At 39.7% G+C, this 17,602-nt stretch overlaps 1 protein-coding gene and 1 long non-coding RNA gene across 5 annotated transcripts; one reads left to right on the top strand and one right to left on the bottom strand.

The window, feature by feature from the left end:
• The first annotated feature begins 2,115 nt into the window (after positions 1–2,115).
• Positions 2,116–5,297, top strand: LOC134224270 (uncharacterized). 4 transcript variants are annotated; one of them, XR_009982889.1, is made up of 6 exons: positions 2,116–2,452; positions 2,612–2,834; positions 2,883–3,959; positions 4,050–4,277; positions 4,338–4,702; positions 4,764–5,297. It is a non-coding gene; the product is annotated as an uncharacterized LOC134224270 (long non-coding RNA). The 4 variants fall into 4 exon arrangements; XR_009982886.1 differs by having other exon boundaries at positions 2,117–2,452; positions 2,612–2,829; positions 4,764–5,293; XR_009982887.1 differs by having other exon boundaries at positions 2,131–2,452; positions 2,612–2,829; positions 2,883–3,149; positions 4,764–5,278.
• An 8,982-nt stretch (positions 5,298–14,279) lies between these two features.
• Positions 14,280–16,224, bottom strand: LOC134224269 (uncharacterized). Its single transcript, XM_062703602.1, has 4 exons — positions 16,099–16,224; positions 15,395–16,017; positions 15,196–15,337; positions 14,280–15,140 (listed from the first exon to the last, which is right to left on the bottom strand). The coding sequence occupies exons 2-4, from the start codon at positions 15,862–15,864 to the stop codon at positions 15,042–15,044; spliced, it is 711 nt and encodes a 236-aa protein (XP_062559586.1). The 5' UTR covers positions 15,865–16,017; positions 16,099–16,224; the 3' UTR covers positions 14,280–15,041.
• Between the last annotated feature and the right edge of the window lie 1,378 nt (positions 16,225–17,602).

Raw genomic sequence — 17,602 nt, 5'->3', positions numbered from 1 at the left:
CCTACTGAGCATCGATGCAACTGATAGTAAAACGAAGATTTCTGTCCTTGATATAAACTCAATAAAATATGAACTGCAAAGAAAACCATAAGTTTCGCTATTAGATCAGAGTCTGATCTAATAGCGAAACTTATGGTTTTCTTGCAGTTCATATTTTATTGAGTTTATATTGTTTAAATTTTCGAGTATAAGCAAGTATTATTTTGAATTATATCATGTGATTTTTTAAAATTAGAGTAAATCCATACTGCGTTGCTGTGCACTCAGAATTAAGAATAAACAAAAACAGTTTAAATTTTAATCATTTTTGTGATTTGTCGCCTTTAAACATAGCATAGTATAAAAAGTATACTATAAAAGATTAAAATTTATACTATGTCTGATTTGTGCTTTAAAATTTAAAATTGTATTAAGTTTTCTCTGAAAAGTTTAGTGGCATTTTTCTGCGAGGCTTTATGTTCGTTAAATAAAATTAAGGTTCTGCAGCGTTTGGCGAATAATATTCAAATATTCAAACGTAAGTTTATCGATATCATTCATGTCTGTGTCATTTGACACTAATTCGGCTCTCACGCCGCCAATTTCAGTTTTAGAGCAATGACCTATTAGAAAAAGTTTTAGTATCCTTTGAGTGCTTTATGTTTATATAAAACATACGATTGTAAATTACTTGTGAAAAAAGTTATTAACAAATTAGTCCCATGACATCGATATGACATTTCCCGTCACTGACCATGACCAACACGGAGAGGTTCAACATGTGGCATAGGCCACCGCAAAAGCCTGCGGGCGGCGGAATAGATTAAACGGACGCAGGCAAAACCTAACCTGATCGGGTAGAGCGAGAGTCAGAGGACTTAAAATGTTACTTCAAATCGACGGCACTGGAACTGGAGCAGAACCGAGACAAAAACCAGAAAAAATTCTATACGGTAATGCGCTGTATTCTCAAGGGAAATGATTCATGGTCAAAATTGTCTGCGATGTACCACGACTCAAGGATACTGGGTATCTGAAGCGATTTACCCAGACGTACAATTCAACTAAGCAAGGCGACGGAGGAAAAAGTCTTGGTCAAGCATAAACACCGGAGCAAGAGGAGATTCTGCGAATGGCGGAGGGAAGTAAGGATTCGAAGCAGCTCGAGGTGCCGCATTAGGGCCGATGTCCACGTAGCGGTTTTTCAAGCTGCGTTGACGCAGCGTTACTCGGCGTTGAATCAGGCTATGAATGCACACGACAAGCGGTAATTTGCCGCAAAACTTCTAACGTCAAACCAATCTGTCACGCCAAATGTCATCCACCTGCTAGCTGTTGTCAGTTTGTCATTTTCCATTCTGTTCCAATATGAATCGAGTTATCGATTCACATAAAGACATCAAACGTGAAATTTTTAAAGTATTACACATTTAAAAGTTTGATTTTGATTTGAATGAAGCTCATTACCCCCGAACAAGAATCAACGGGGAATGCTATTAAAAACATGTCATTACCTTTTAAATACCTATATGATGCAAGACTAGAGCAAGTAACTCAGTATTATCCCACAATAAAAAGTTCCATTGATACTATCTAGTAGAGTATAGAAAATCAATTAACTGTCGATTTAAAAGTCACTCATTATCTACTTCTAAAATGAAAAGTTCGAACTTCCGAAATTAATTGTTGAGCTGTGAAATTGAAATCATGCCACACAATCCGAAAACACGTTTTCAATACAGAGGCAAAAATTTGACATTGCTTTGCTTTATCCCAATGTATTTTCTACAGTTATAATAAATAATTATTGTTATAATTTCATAATGTTCTTTATTCTTTATTTCCAACTTAAATTTATTACTTCATAGGGGTAGATTAATCTTGAATAATTGTGGATCCAGACATTTAATTGTTCTTATCTTGAATCCATCATATGTTGTCTTTGGGGTACGATTCTTTATTAATTTAATTTATCGGCTAAATAGGGACGAATCATTTTGTTCTGGAATAAAAATTCATTAAACATTTTGGTCAGATACTGCAGCCGATTTTCACTCCACTGCAATACGGACCTATCGCAATAGCGTTGCCCACAACACTAGAAGAGTCGCACTGATCCCGGAGTCTTAACATTGACGAATACATAGACGGAGGGGTGGCCATTTTTCCGGGCACCACTATATACCCCTGGGGAGTGACGGATTACAATTATTACAATCACTCGACCATTGAGAAGCCCCTCAATTCGAACCACGTCAGTTTGACAACAGTTGTCATTTTCATTTTTGTTTACCTCTGATATGTTTTTGGCTACGATCAGAGTGAATGAAATACGGGCAATCTGAAACCGCACCGAGGCAGATAGTTTTTTTGACGTAAATAAAATATAGAGTATTATTGGCAAATAAATATTTTATACGATACATGTAGTGCCGCGATTTTGAACAACCTACGGATATAGGCTGGAATACAGGTAATATGTTGAAAGGGATTTGCTGATTGCTTCCAGTTTCCAGAAACCTCCAACTCGAGATTCAAATATGTTGATCTCCGATGTTAAAATTCCACCACAGTTTTCGTTTCTGCTGTTGAGATTAAATAGTCAACTTTTCAATCATTGTTTCGCCTTCAGACCTGACGAGCGTGTTGCTTTTTTGCCCTGCTACGACAGAGACTCGTTATCACCTGTTATCGACAATGCATGGGATGCTTGACACGGACACGGAAGATCATATTATGGACCTGCTGTGTGGAGTTTCCTGGAATAATTGTTTTGGATTAGAGCCGAGGCTAGCGTCTCTACGACGAATGGCAAAAGTTTGAATCTTCTCACGGATATGGAGCTATAGAGTAAGGTAAGTTTGATTGAAATATGCTATTGTTTATTGTGACCACATTTTCAGGCATGCATCGGAGAAAACCTTGTAAAGTGCTGGCGGATCGCACCCTTATTTTGCCTTCCAAATCAGCACACATCGCACAACGAGTGGATAAATCTGGAAGGGGGAGTAATTATGCGCAATGTTATCTTGGAAGGCAGTGATTCAGATCCACGAGAAGCAAAACAAGCTGGTAAAGAAGGAGCTACTAGTAACGCCAACGACGATGGAACGGTCAGGAAATGTTTGACTTGTTTTCGATAAGTTGGTGAGTGCAAAGGATTCCGACAGGTTAGTTTAATATTTCATTGTTTATTAGTCAGTGTCAAAGCGTAATTTTTGTCTGGAGCACTGTTCTAAAATCAACAGACAAGTAAGTTTTGAGCAAATTCTAACTACTAAAGTATGCGATTGGCATTCCTAACATAATAACAATCAAGTAGCTTCTAACTATTTTAAAGATTCATACAAAAAGACACTTCTGTACACAGAGAAAAATAAAGTTGGGATTCCAACATTTTTTTAATCTTATTTTAAAAGTATGAAAATTCTGGTATTTTCAAGAGCTAAAACTTTTAAATCAACTGCAAAGTTGATTGTTTTGATAGTTTTTCCTCAGTTCTAGCAATAAGGGCTCATTCACAAATTACATAACGCAAAAAAACACAGATTTAAACCCCCACCCACCCCTCCGTGACTTGTTTGTAACATTTCCTTTATACCCACCCACCATCTGTGACGCATAACGTCTTACTAAAATTTCACAAAAAATATAAATTGTTATTTTTAGTGGACTCTCCTTAACTTCCTTCATAGAACATAATAATACTGTCAAATTTGAATTTAATTAGAAATTTCATGTTTAATATTATTTTACTATCATGAATGTTACACGTAACAGAACTAAACGAACCCACCCACCCCCAAGACTAACCGTAACATTTTGTAAGGCAATATTGTGTACCCACCCACCCCTTGATGCGTTATGTAATTTGTGAATGAGCCCTAATGCAACTGGCAGCAATCGACTATCTGTCAGTGAAAGATTGAAAAAAAAGGAGAACGTTTATCTTCCTTCCTCACCTCATCAGATAGATACAGGTATTTATTTGAAAATTAAATAATAAGTTTAAAAAGCGCAAATCTTCGGAACAGTGTGATTGGAAGAGTGAGTTTGTATCGTTTTTGTAGATCGACTTCCGAAAAAAAGACGATGACGTTGTGGCATCCGGGCAATCCTGCCAAAGAATTCTCGTCTCACCATAACACCAGCACCGCCACCTCAAGTAGCACTCTCTTCGTCCGCATCCGGCAGCACGTCCCTGGAAGGCGAGTTCTTCGCTCACAAAAGAAACCAATATTATACACAAAAGTCCCCGACTTTTACCGGCAAAAGTCAAAGTGTCCGAGTCAGTCCAAGTAAGTTTTTATTTCTCGTGTGATTTTTTATTGAGTTACCAATCCGGATATTTTTTTCAGACGATGCCTGTGTCAACTACCACCCTCCCTCACCTGCCCGCTCACATTGCCAATATCAAAGGAATCAAGGGATGTATAACCCCGAAAAACCCAGGTGTTGCTGGGTGGTCCACAATATAATACGAAAGGTAAAGCGAGCGAGTTTTCCGGGAGAAGAAACATAATCGACGCTCGTGGTTGAGAAAGAAGACATATACTGGACGTCGAGGGTGAGGCACGAGTGGATGCGAAGAACCCGATTACGCTAGCTGATGAAAGTCAAGTCAATTATTTTGCAAGTAATGGATGGAGATACGCTGAGCCGCGATATCAGTTTTGCAGTGTGCTATCCTGGAGAAGTCAAAGTGCCCGAGTCACGAGTAAAAGTAAGTTTTCATTTCTCGTGTGATTATTTATTGAGTTACCAACCCGGATAATTTTTTTCAGACGATGCCTGTGTCAACTACCACCCTCGCTCACTTGTCCCCTCACATTGCCAAAATCAAGGGAATCAAAGGATGTATAACCCCGATAAAACCCAGGTGTTGTAAAGTCAAAAAGATTGTGTTGGACTTCCTTCAGACGCTGGGTCATCCGCAATATGATACGAAAGGTAAAGCGAGCGAGTTTCAGTACTATCTTTTCCGGGAGAAGAAACATAATCGACGCTCGTGGTTGAGAAAGAAGATATATGCTGGACGTCGTGGATGAGGCAGGAGTGGATGCAAAGAACCCGAATACGCTATAGCTGATGGAAGTCAAGACTTATTCAATTATTTTGTATGAAATGGACGGAAATATGCTGAGCCGCGATGCGATATCGTTTTTGCAGTGCGCTATCCTAGAGAAAATCTTGGGAAAAATGATGAGTTTTTAATAAATATTCAAAATATATTTTGGCGTTTGATTGTTGTTTTGAAAGCGCACTTGTTATATTAAGAGCATCACAATTGATTCTAATGTAAAAAACACATTTACATTCGAGAGATAAATGTTATTTTGAAAGTAAAATACACATTTAACTTTGAGAGAAAAATGTTGTTTTGAAAGGTAGGTTCTTGTGAAAGTATTTACCGAAGTGACATTTTTGTAATTGTAGATTTAACAATGTAATACTTTCTACTGAAAATCACTAACTAATTTTCTTAATTTTACCAACGTTTTTTTATTTTTACCAACGATTTTTTTTTGTGTAGGAAGGTTCTAAAGCATTATGTGAAAACAAGCTTAGTGTGAGTGACGGAATAGGGATTGGAACATATGCTACCTCCTACTTTACGTATTTACTGGGAAAATCTTTTTAAAATACAATCACTTTTTCAAGTATTTATTTTTAAATTCCTTTATTTTCATTTTTCTTCTACAGCAATCAAATAATATGCCAAATGGCTCGTACCACATCAACTTATGAAGGCAAACATCGGAACCGTGATGTTATTAGGAATGGCTGCGTATACACTGCTCACTAATAACTGTGGAAGTGCTTAATGCACACTAAGCTGCGAGGCGGCTCTGTCCCAGTGTGGGGTGTAATGCCAATAAGAAGAAGAAGGTATTGGTTACAAAAGTTTCATGGTTTGCTAAGAACGGAATTTCAGTTCAATGTCTGGAAGCAGTTACGGTTTTACCTAGTCATTCGATAATAAATAGAAACCGGAAGCAGCTGTTGATCGTCGCAAACCTAAAAATAAGGTGGCATACTCCGACGGCCTTGTGTTGGAACCAATAAAGGGGTTCAGGAATACAACATTTGCTTTACTACGACTACCGATGCAGAAGATTATGAGAACGCCGGCGCTCAGATCCTCCAAAGAAGCAAAATGGGAATATTGTCTCGCCAAATTCGGAAACTCGTCGAGAGCAGAAAATTAGTGAAACAGCTAATGAAAACAATATTCGCCAGATGCGCTCAATTTTTCATTTTTCATTGATTATATTTACGGAGATACATTTGGATGACTTGGTGACTCGCATTGCTGCCCACACTACCGTAATATGTAATAAATTACCGTAATGATTACGAATACATACCTATTTTAAGATCACTTCAAAACGAACTTTTGTTGAGAGGCCCGAAGATCCATATTGTTACACATCAATCGACTAAGTGGCTAAGTTGCTTGATTGGTTGATTGCTTGTTTGCTTGTAGCTAGCTTTAATGGTTGAATGCTTTACTGGTTGATTGATTGGTTGTGGTTATTTAGTTGATTGGTTGATTAGTTGGTCGGCTGGATAGTTGATAAGATGTTTTGTTGATTGCTTGGTTAATTAGTTGGTTGGTTGCTTGATTGGTTGATTAGTTGGTTGGTTGCTTGATTGCTTGGTAGATTGGTAGCTTGTTTGACTGGTTGGTTACTTGATTGGTTGGTTGATTATTTGGTTGGGCTGCTGCTTGATTTGTTAGTTGGTAGTATGGTATGATTGATTGGTTGGTTGCTTGACAGGTTGATTGATTGGTTAGTCGGCTGGTTAGTTGATTATTTGTTTTGTTGGTTGCTTGGTAGTTAATAAGTTGTTTGGTAGCTTGCTTGAATGGTTGGTTGCTTGATTCGTTGGTTATTTGGTTGGTTGGTTGCAGCTTGATTTGTTAGTTGGAAGAATGGTTGATTGGTTGGTTGCCAATCCAACCAACCAATCAGGTTATATGATTGATTGGTTGCTTGACTGGTTGATTGATTGGTTGGTCGGCTGGTTAGTTGATACTGTTTTGTTCAACCGTCTAAGACGAGTTTAGGACTCTCCATTTAATTCCACCAATTATTTTGATATCTTTGCAGATACGTATTTCGACCACAACTGTATGGTCGTATTCAATGTCTCGTACTCGACTGTTTTGTTGCTTGCTTGATTAGTTCGTTGGTTGAATAATTGATTGGTTGATTGGTAGATTGCTTGATTGGTTGGTTGATTGATTGGTTGGTTATTTGGTTGATCGGTTGATTGGTTGCTGCTTGATTTGTTAGGTGGTAGAATGGTTGTTTGGTTGGTTGGTTGCTTGATTGTTTTGTTGATTGGTAGCTTGCCTGAATGGGTGATTGCTGGATTAGTTGATTGTTTGCTTTACTGGTTGATTGAATGGTTGGTCGGCTGGCTAGTTGATTATTTGTTTTGTTTGCTTGAATGGTTGATTTGTTGGTTGCTTATTTGGTTGATTAGCTTGTTGGTTGCTTGATTTGTTAGCTGATTGATTGGTTGGTTATTTGGTTGCTTGATTGGTTGACTGGTTGGTTGGTTGCTTGATTTGTTAGTTGGTTGAATTGTTATTTGCTTAATTGGTTAATTAGCTGCCTAATTGATTGATTGGTAGGTTATTTGGTTGATTTGTTGCTTGACTGATTGATTGATTGGTTGGTCGGCTGGTTAGTTGATTAGTTGTTTTGTTGGATGCTTGAATGGTTGATTGGTTGGTTGCTTATTTGGTTGATTAGCTTGTTGGTTGATTGGTTGATTAGTTAGTTGTTTGATTGGTAGCTTGCTTGATTGGTTGGTTGCTGGATTAGTTAATTGATTGATGATTGGTTACTTATTTGGTTGATTGGTTGCTTTACTTGATTGATTGGTTGTGGTTATTTAGTTGATTGGTTGCTTGATTGGTTGGTCGTCTCGTTAATTGATAAGTTGTTTAGTTGATTGGTTAATTAGTTGGTTGGTTGGTTGATTGGTTGCTTGAATAGTTGGTTGGTTGCTTGATTGCTTGGTTGATTATTTGGTTGATTGCTGCTTGATTTGTTAGTTGGTAGTATGGTTGATTGGTTGGTTGCTTGACAGGTTGATTGATTGGTTAGTAGGCTAGTTAGTTGATTAGTTGTTTTGTCGGCTGCTTGGTTGATTGGTTAATAAGTTGATTGCTGGATTGGTTGGTTATTTGTTGATTGGTTGCTTGATTGGTTGATTAGCTGGTTGGTTGTTTGATTGCTTGGTTGATTGGTAGCTTGCTTGAATTGTTGGTTGCTTGATTGTTGGTTGGTTGCTTGACTGGGGTAACCGCCCCTTCGGTGGGGTTTGATCCCACGACCCCAGTTCGCATGACAGGTGCTTTCCCTACTAAGCTACGAAGGACCTCCGTCGTCCACCGCAGCTATTTGATTGATTGATGCTTGATTTGTTAGTTGGTAGAATGGTTGATTGGTTGGTTGATTGCTTGATTGGTTGTTAATTTGGTTGACTGGTTGCTTGACTAGTTGATTGATTGGTTGCTTGATTGGTTGGTCGGCTGGATAGTTGACATGTTGTTTTGTTGGTTGCTTGGTGGTTGATTAGTTGGTTGGTTGGTTAGTTGTTTGATTGCTTGGTGGATTGGTAGCTTACTTGATTGGTTGATTTATTAGTTGGTAGTATGGTTGATTGGTTGGTTGCTTGATTGTTGGTTGGTTACTTCATTGTTGGTTGGTTGGTTGACTGGTTGATTGGTTGGTTGCTTGGTTGATTGGTTAATAAGTTGATTGCTAGATTGCTTGATTGGTTAGTTGATTGATTGGTTAGTTATTTGGTTGATGGGTTGGTTGGTCGGGGGCTGCAGGGACTTTGTCCAAGGGCTTGACGATCCCTCCCCAGGCCATCTGCGAGTTGTGGCGCCTGCCTAAGATGTGGTGGGGTTTGACAGTAGGCCCTGTTTAACCTCTATAAAAAGCTGCATGTATCCGCAAGTAGGCTCCGCCAAAGCGACCGTGTGCCGCTCAAAGCGCACAAGCCCAAGTCCTGGTGTTAGGTGGGACGCTAAACAGCCATGACACGACGGCCCTCCGACGAGACAGGAGGTTTGCACAGGCCCAATAAGCCGCCTTTAAAAACAACCATTACGAACGGCATAGAAGATAATACGACTCGATACAATCGGCAACGACCTAGGCAACGAATAAAGGATCACGATTGGAAGCTTGGAACATGGAACTGCAAGTCGCTAGGCTTCGCAGGTTGCGACAGGATAATCTACGATGAATTACATCCCCGCAACTTCGACGTCGTAGCGCTGCAGGAAATCTGCTGGACAGGGTTGGTTGGTTGCTGCTTGATTTGTTAGTTGGTAGAATGATTGATTGGTTGGTTGCTTCATTGGTTGGTTGATTGATTGATTGTTTGGTAATTTGGTTGATTGGTTGCTTTACTGGTTGATTGGCTGGTCGGCTGGTTAGTTGATATGTTGTTTTGTTGGTTGCTTCAATGGTTGCTTGGTTGGTTGATTAGTTGATTCGTTGCTTGATTGATTGGTAGCTTGTTTGAATGGCTGATAGCTGGATTAGTTGGTTGGTAGCTTAATTAATTGGTTGGTTATTTGGTTGATGGGTTGCTTTACCGTTTGATTGAATGGTTGGTCGGCTGATTGGTAGATTAGTTGTTTTTTGGTTTCTTGATTGGTTGATTAGTTGATTGATTGATTGGTTGGTTGTTGCTTGATTTGTTAGTTGGTAGAACTGTTGATTAGTTGGTTCCTTGATAGTTGGTTGGTTGCTTCATTGTTTTGTTGGTTTGCTTGGTTGGTTATTTGGTTGATTGGTTGCTTGATTGGATAATCCAGCAATCAGCCATTCAAGCAAGCTACCAATCAATCAAGCAACGACTCAACTAATCAACCAACCAAGCAACCCACAAAACAACATATCAACTAACCAGCCGACGAGCCAATCAACCAAGCAACCAAATTACCAACCAATCAATCAATCAACCAACAATGAAGCAACCAATCAATCAACCATTATACCAACTAACAAATCAAGCAGCAACCAACCAACCCATCAACCAAATAACTAACCAATCAATCAACTAACCATTCAAGCAAGCTACCAATCAACTTATTAACCAATCAACCAAGCAACCAACCAAACAACTAATCAACTAACCAGCCGACTAACCAATCAACCAGTAAATCAAACAACCAACAATCAAGCAACCAACAATTCAAGCAAGCTACCAATCAACCAAGCAATTAAGCAACCAACCAGCTAATCAACCAATCAAGCAACCAACCAATGACCAATCAAACAACCAATCAACTAAATAACCAACCAATCAACTAACCAACCAATCTAGCAATCAACTTATTAATCAATCAACCAAGCAGCCAACATAACAACTAATCAACTAACCAGCTTACTAACCAATCAATCAACCTGTTAAGCAACCAACCAATCAACCATACTACCAACTAACAAATCAAGCAGCAATCAACCAAGCAAGCAAGCAACCAACCAACCAACCAACCAATCAAGCAACCAACCAACTAATTAACCAATCAACTAAACAACTTACCAATTAACGAAGCGACCAACCAATCAAGCAACCAATCAACTAAATAACCACAACCAATCAATCAAGTAAAGCAACCAATCAACCAACTAACTAATCAACCAATCAACCAACAAGCTAATCAACCAAATAAGCAACCAACCAATCAACCATTCAAACAACCGACAAAACAACTAATCAGCCGACCAACCATTCAATCAACCAGTAAAGCAAACAATCAACCAAATAACCAACCAATTAAGCAACCAACTAATCCAGCAATCATCCATTCAGGCAAGCTACCAATCAACCAATCAATCAAGCAACCAACTAATCATCAACCAAGCAAACATTGAAGCAACCAACAAAACAACATATGAGCTAACCAGCCGACCAACCAATCAAGCAACTAATCAATCAACCAGTCAAGCAACCAATCAACCAAATAATCGACGAGGGAATTCTTGAATAACTTTAGATCACATGTTTTATTTTTATATTTTATATTTCGACAATTTCTAATTGTATGTGTGTATTTTGTCCTCCAAACTGTACTTTAGTTTTAGTTTAGTATACATCATTGGGACACATGTTGTCTGTTGATGTTAAACAACATAAATAAATAACCTGATTAGTTGGTAAGATTGAGAACCAATCAACAATCAAGCAACCAACCAACCAATCAACCATTCTACCAACTAACAAATCAAGCAGCAACCAATCAACCAAATAACCAACCAATCAATCAACCAACCAACCAAGCAATCTACCAATCAACCAATCAATTATCCAACCTACGAACTAATCAAGCAAGCAACAAAACAACTATCAATTGGTTGATTATTTGTTTTTTTTTGGTTTCTTGATTGGTTGATTAGTTGATTGATTGATTGATTGATTGGTTGGTTATGCTTGATTTGTTAGTTGGTAGAACTGTTGATTAGTTGGTTCCTTGAAGTTGGCTGGTTGCTTAATTGGTTGGTTAGTTGCTTCATTGTTTGTTGGTTGCTTGGTTGGTTATTTAGTTGATTGGTTGCTTGATTGGCTAATCCAGCAATCAGCCATTCAAGCAAGCTACCAATCAATCAAGCAACGAATCAACTTATCAACCAACCAAGCAACCATTGAAGCAACGAACAAAACAACATATCAGCTAACCAGCCGGCCAGCCAATCAAGCAACCAAACAATCAACCAGTCAAGCAACCAATCAACCAAATTACCAACCAATCAATCAATCAACCAACAATGAAGCAACCATCCAATCAACCATTCTACCAACTAAAAAATCGAGCAGCAACCAACCAACCCATCAACCAAATAACTAACCAATCAAGCAACCTAGCAATCAACTTATTAACCAATCAACCAAGAAACCAACAAAACAACTAATCAACTAACCAGCCGACCAACAATCAATCAACCAGTCAAGCAACCAACCAACCAACTATAAACCATTCAACAATTCTACCAACTAACAAATCAAGCAGCAACCAAACAATCAATCAATCATTCTACCAACTAACAAATCAAGCAACCAACCAATAATCAGGCAACCAACCAACTAATCTACCAATCAAGCAATCAACAAATCAACTAATCAACCCATCAAGCAACCGACCAATAATTAACCAACCAACTAATCAACCAATCAACTAATCAATCAACCAATCAAGCAACCAATCAACTGAATAATTAACTAGTCAACGATTCCAGCAACCAACCAATCAAGCAAGCCACCAATCAACTAATCAAGCAAACCAACTAATCAGCCATTCAAGCAACCAACAAAACAACTAATCAACTAACCAGCCGACCAACCAATCAATCAACCAGTCAAACAACCAATCAACCGAATAACCAACCAATCAAGCAACCAACCAACTATGAAGCAACCAACCATTCAACAGTTCTACCAACTAACAAATCAAGCAGCAACCAACCAAATAATCATTCTACTAACCAACAATCAACCAACCAACCAATCAAGCAACCAATCAACTAAATAACCAATCAATCAACCAACAAACAATGAAGCAAAAAAAACAACCAATTAAGCAACCAACCAACTACCAAAGAACTAACTAATCAACAATTCTACCTACTAACAAATCGAGCAACAACTAACCAATCAACTAATCAATCAATCAATCAACTAATCAACCAATCAAGAAACCAACAAAACAACTAATCAACCAACCAGCCGACCAACCATTCAATCAAACGGTTAAAGCAACCCATCAACCAAATAACCAACCAACTAATCCAGCAATCAGCCATTCAAGTAAGCTACCAATCAATCAAGCAACGAATCAACTAATCAACCAACCAAGCAATCAACAAAACAACATGTCAACTAACCAGCCGACAAACCAATCAAGCAAGCAATCAACTAACCAATCAATTATTCTACCATCTAACAAATCAAGCAGCAATCAATCAAATAACCAACCATTCAAGCAAACTACCAATCAACTAAGCAATCAAGCAACCCACCATTCAAGCAAGCTACCAATCAACCAAGCAATCATTCAACCAACCAACTAATCAACCATTCAAGCAACCAACAAAACAACATATGAACTAACGAGCCGACCAACCAATCAATCAATCACTCAAGCAACCAATCAACCAAATTACCAACCAATCAAGTAATCAATAAACAAAAAAGAAACCAACCAATCAACCATTCTTCCAACAAACAAATCAAGCCAACGAATCAATCAACTAACTAATCAAACAACCAACCATTCAAGCAAGCTACCAATCAACTTATTAACCAATCAACCAAGCAACCAACAAAACAATTAATCAACTAACCAGCCGACTAACCATTCAAGCAACCAACCAACAATTAATGCAAGCTACCAATCAACCAAGCAATCAAGCAACCAACCAGCGAATCAACCAATTAAGCAACCAACCATTCTACAAACGTAACAAATCAAGCAGCAACCCATAAACCAAATTACTAATCAATCAAACGACGACCATCCATTCAAGCATGCTACCAATCAACCAACCAACCAACCAATAATCAAGCAACCAACCAACTAATCAATCAATCAAGCAACCAACAAAACAACTAATCAACTAACCAGCCGACCAACCAATCAATCAACCAGTCAAACAACCAATAAACTAACCAACCAATCAAGCAACCAACCAACTGTGAAGCAACCAACCATTCAAGGGTTCTACCAACTAACAAATCAAGCAGCAACCAACCAATTAATCATTCTACCAACCAACAATCAACCAACCAACCAATCAAGCAACCAATCAACTAAATAACCAATCAATCAACCAACAAACAATGAGCAAACAACCAACCAACTATTAAACTGATCCAAAATTATTTATCAGATCGCTCACTGCAGGTAAACTATCAGAATTCTAAATATTTAGGACTTCTGCTAGATCAAAAATTAACTTTTAAAAATCACATTGAAGGCCTTCAAGCCAAATGTAACAAATATATTAAGTGTCTATATCCACTTATAAATAGAAAGTCAAAACTTTGTCATAAGAACAAACTTTTGATTTACAAACAAATTTTAGACCAGCCATGTTGTATGCTGTGCCAATATGGACTAGTTGCTGCAATACCAGAAAGAAGGCACTTCAGAGGATTGTTCCTCCTCGGACCACCACGATTACCAGATGGTCTTCCTTCAGTCCCTCCTCGGTGAGGTTGTGACATGTTCGTTTCAACAATTCTGAAAAATCGCATGGCGGGAATGAGTAGAGCACACCAGTTGCTTCCGTTTCTTTATTGAGTAAGGATATAACGCCGGCCGCTTCTTTCTGCTTCAGGTAGGACACGAGATTACGCAGTGGACGCGTCTGAACGCTGGCATCATCCGACGATGCTACCGATGACGTCGATCCCGGCAGGCCGAGGAAGATTGCGTGCGACGATGACGTCGATATGCGCTTCTGCACATTTTCCAACTTGGGTTGTTCGAGGCGTAGTCGCTGAGTAATACGAAGGTGGTGTTTACCTTCCTCGTCCTTCATCAGGCTGTCCACTATTTCGTGGTCTCCGTCCGTTAGGTGCAACTTGACGAGGAATAGTGTTCAAAATCAGCGCCCCTTGCCAGACTGTGGTAGATTTCCTTGCCACTTCTGGTAACGTTCTTGCATTCGATAACATGCCATTCCTACAAGAAGACGAATCAGAATCAGCCGGACTGCGTCGCCTCGGTGAACGGGAGCGAGATCTATCGATTCCTGGTTCACGAACGACGGCGTGAATCATATTTGCCATCGACTCCTGATCGACGCCATTCATCATTGTCCCCGTGGTGCGGTGGGCCATCACGATGAAAACCGCCACGGAAACCACCACGGCCGCGGAACGGTCTTCCACCATAGCCGTACGATGAATTTTCCTCGTATGATGCACCGCCTTCCGGATATTCGTAGTCGGGGCCGCGACGATACTCACCACCTTCCTCAAAACCTCCACTGCTCTTTGAAAACGATGGTGTTGTTCCGTTATCAGCAAAATCGATACGAAGGATACGAAAAGGAACACATCGGTGGCGGGAATGAATTCCAGCAGGCGCGTGGTGAATTCATCACAGGCGAAATTTGAAGCTGCCGATACGAGAACGTTGACTTTGGGTTGTAGTTTCTAAATTTGTAAAACTACCTCTACGATAGTTGAAGTTTTTTCAGTACCGGGTGGTCCAAATAATATGTACGGAGCAGGGAACGAAGTCCGATTCACGATATTTCGCACAGCAGACAGCTGCTCGTGATTTGTTGCGACATATTTGTTGAACCATTGAAAACTGTAAAACGCACTGTATTGCATCATTTGAGTTCGAACATTTTGTAACACAACTCACCTCTCGTATATGATCTTTTTTTTTCCATCGGTACCGGATACTGATTCAACAGCAGTCAATGAATCGTTGGTTTCTTCAAAAATTAGCTGCTCTTTCACGAAATGACTCAACACGGTCACTTGCAGGTGGTAAAGTTCCAATATTTCTGTCTTTGAGTCCGCCAGTCCAACCAATATCAGTCCGTAGCTTCTATCCAGCTCCGACAGCAGGCAACTGTCGAAGCAAAACTTTGAAACCGTACCCCAAGGAAGGCGCATCTCGCTTTCAATCAGCATCTTCATGTGACCGTCTGCCAGGTGGATGTAGGCCCGGCTGAGTCGCAACACCGAATGGGGTGACACGTTCCGCACGTACACCAACGTTCTGGCGTAATCGGGACGGTAGTATAAACGCACGGCGAAACTCGGTTCCTCCAGAAGGTAGTCATCAACCTGACGAATGAAACCAAATATGCGCCCGTGTTTCGTCATGTGTTTGGCGAAACGGTCGTCATCTTTGCACTGTAACCGTCATAAATAGCAGTACAGCGGAATGTGACTCATCTGCTGGTAATCGCGGGAAAAGCTCCGAACGTGTCGCAGTTTGTATGGACGTTCTTTGCTCTTGGCTTTATCGCACTTTGGCTGTAAGATATTTTTTGATTTTAAGATGTTTGTGGAGATGAATAGATTGTTCACTCTGGCATTTCTGTTAGACAATCTTACCTTTTCGGTTGCGACCTTACTTTTATCAATTTTCGATGATGAATTAGAAATCATTTTCACAGAAAAAAAATTGTTCTAACTTGAAGCACGCGTTGGAGTAATCGATCTGATAGCCACAAAATCTCGGGTACTTATTCAAAAGGACGTATGTGACTTTGTAAACAAAGATGCAAACGTCGATTTGTCCAATCTGGTGGCATTCTCACGCAAACCAACGCCACCAACAGGTAGCCGAAGGCTTCTCCTATAGGAGAAGCCTTCGGCTACATTTTGGTGGTGTATTGGTTTGCGTGGGAGTGCCATCAGATTGGACAAATCGACATTTGAATCTTTGCTTGTAAAATCACATACGTCCTTTTGAATAAGTACCCGAGATTTATGTACGATGCAAAACCGAAACGACGTCGCAAAATGAGGGAGAAAAACAGACAAACTGTCAAAACGTCAAGAGGGGTAAGTCAGCGCTCGTAAAATATTTATGTATAATGTAATTCGTCACCCACGAGGGGTATTTTCTTCAAAATGAAGAAGAAGACATGGTGCCCGATTTTCTGATGGCTTTGTACCGGACATTTCGGTCTATGTATTCGTCAATGACTTTACGATGGTTTACATACATTCCTGTTCCAATCAGCTGCTGAATCTCGTGAAATCTCGTAACGACGTATGTGACTTTAGTTACATTCTTACTCATTTTCCACTCGAAATATAATGTGAATATATTTGTTAAAAAGAATGCAACACTCAAACAAAGTTTATTTTTATTTTTTCCCCAAATAATAACAATACTTATCAATATAAGATCTAAAACGAACATAACCACAATCTTCAATGTTTGGCTCCGGCACAATAGAAAAGTTTGGCTTCACTTTGACAACCAAATCGATTCTATCCGCACCACCCAGGTCGATGTTGGAATATCAGGTAGTGTGCGACGCTTCGCTGTAGATCGAAGATGGATAAGAAGCGGGCGCCGGTTAGTTGTAGTTGCTCTTTGGTATAGATTAAGGAAATTTGTTATGGATTATTGTATATACCTATTGTTGAATAAAGAGAACTGCAGCTGCTGGCAGAAGTATCAGTCAGTAGCCTGCCGTGGTGTAGAGAGGGAACTCTAGTATTTTGTTGTTCTTTGTGAGGGGGTTCCCTTCTCCGGCCAACAGGTTATGGGCCCAGGAACGATTCCCGTCCTCCATCTTAGTGGGATGTTATTTCCGTCCGGCGCTACCCAAGACTTACGTGGCTGATCCATGATCCCACTGCGCCACGCGACTTATGCGGCCGATCCATGATCCCACTGCGATAACGTCGACGGCAATAACATCCCACTAAGATGGAGGACGGGAATCGTTCCTGGGCCCATAACCTGTTGGCCATGGAAGGAACCCCTCAGAATAACAGAGTTCTCTATATTCTTTATTCAGCAATAGTATACAATAATCCATAACAAACTCTATACCAAAGAGCAACAAACAGCGCCCGCTTCTTATCCATCTTCGATCTA

Source organism: Armigeres subalbatus, chromosome 3, assembly GCF_024139115.2.
Source record: "Armigeres subalbatus isolate Guangzhou_Male chromosome 3, GZ_Asu_2, whole genome shotgun sequence".
In the NCBI taxonomy this organism is placed as follows: Eukaryota; Metazoa; Arthropoda; class Insecta; order Diptera; family Culicidae; genus Armigeres; species Armigeres subalbatus.
The sequence above is the reverse complement of the archived record's forward strand: the minus strand, read 5'-3'. Positions and strand labels throughout refer to the sequence as shown.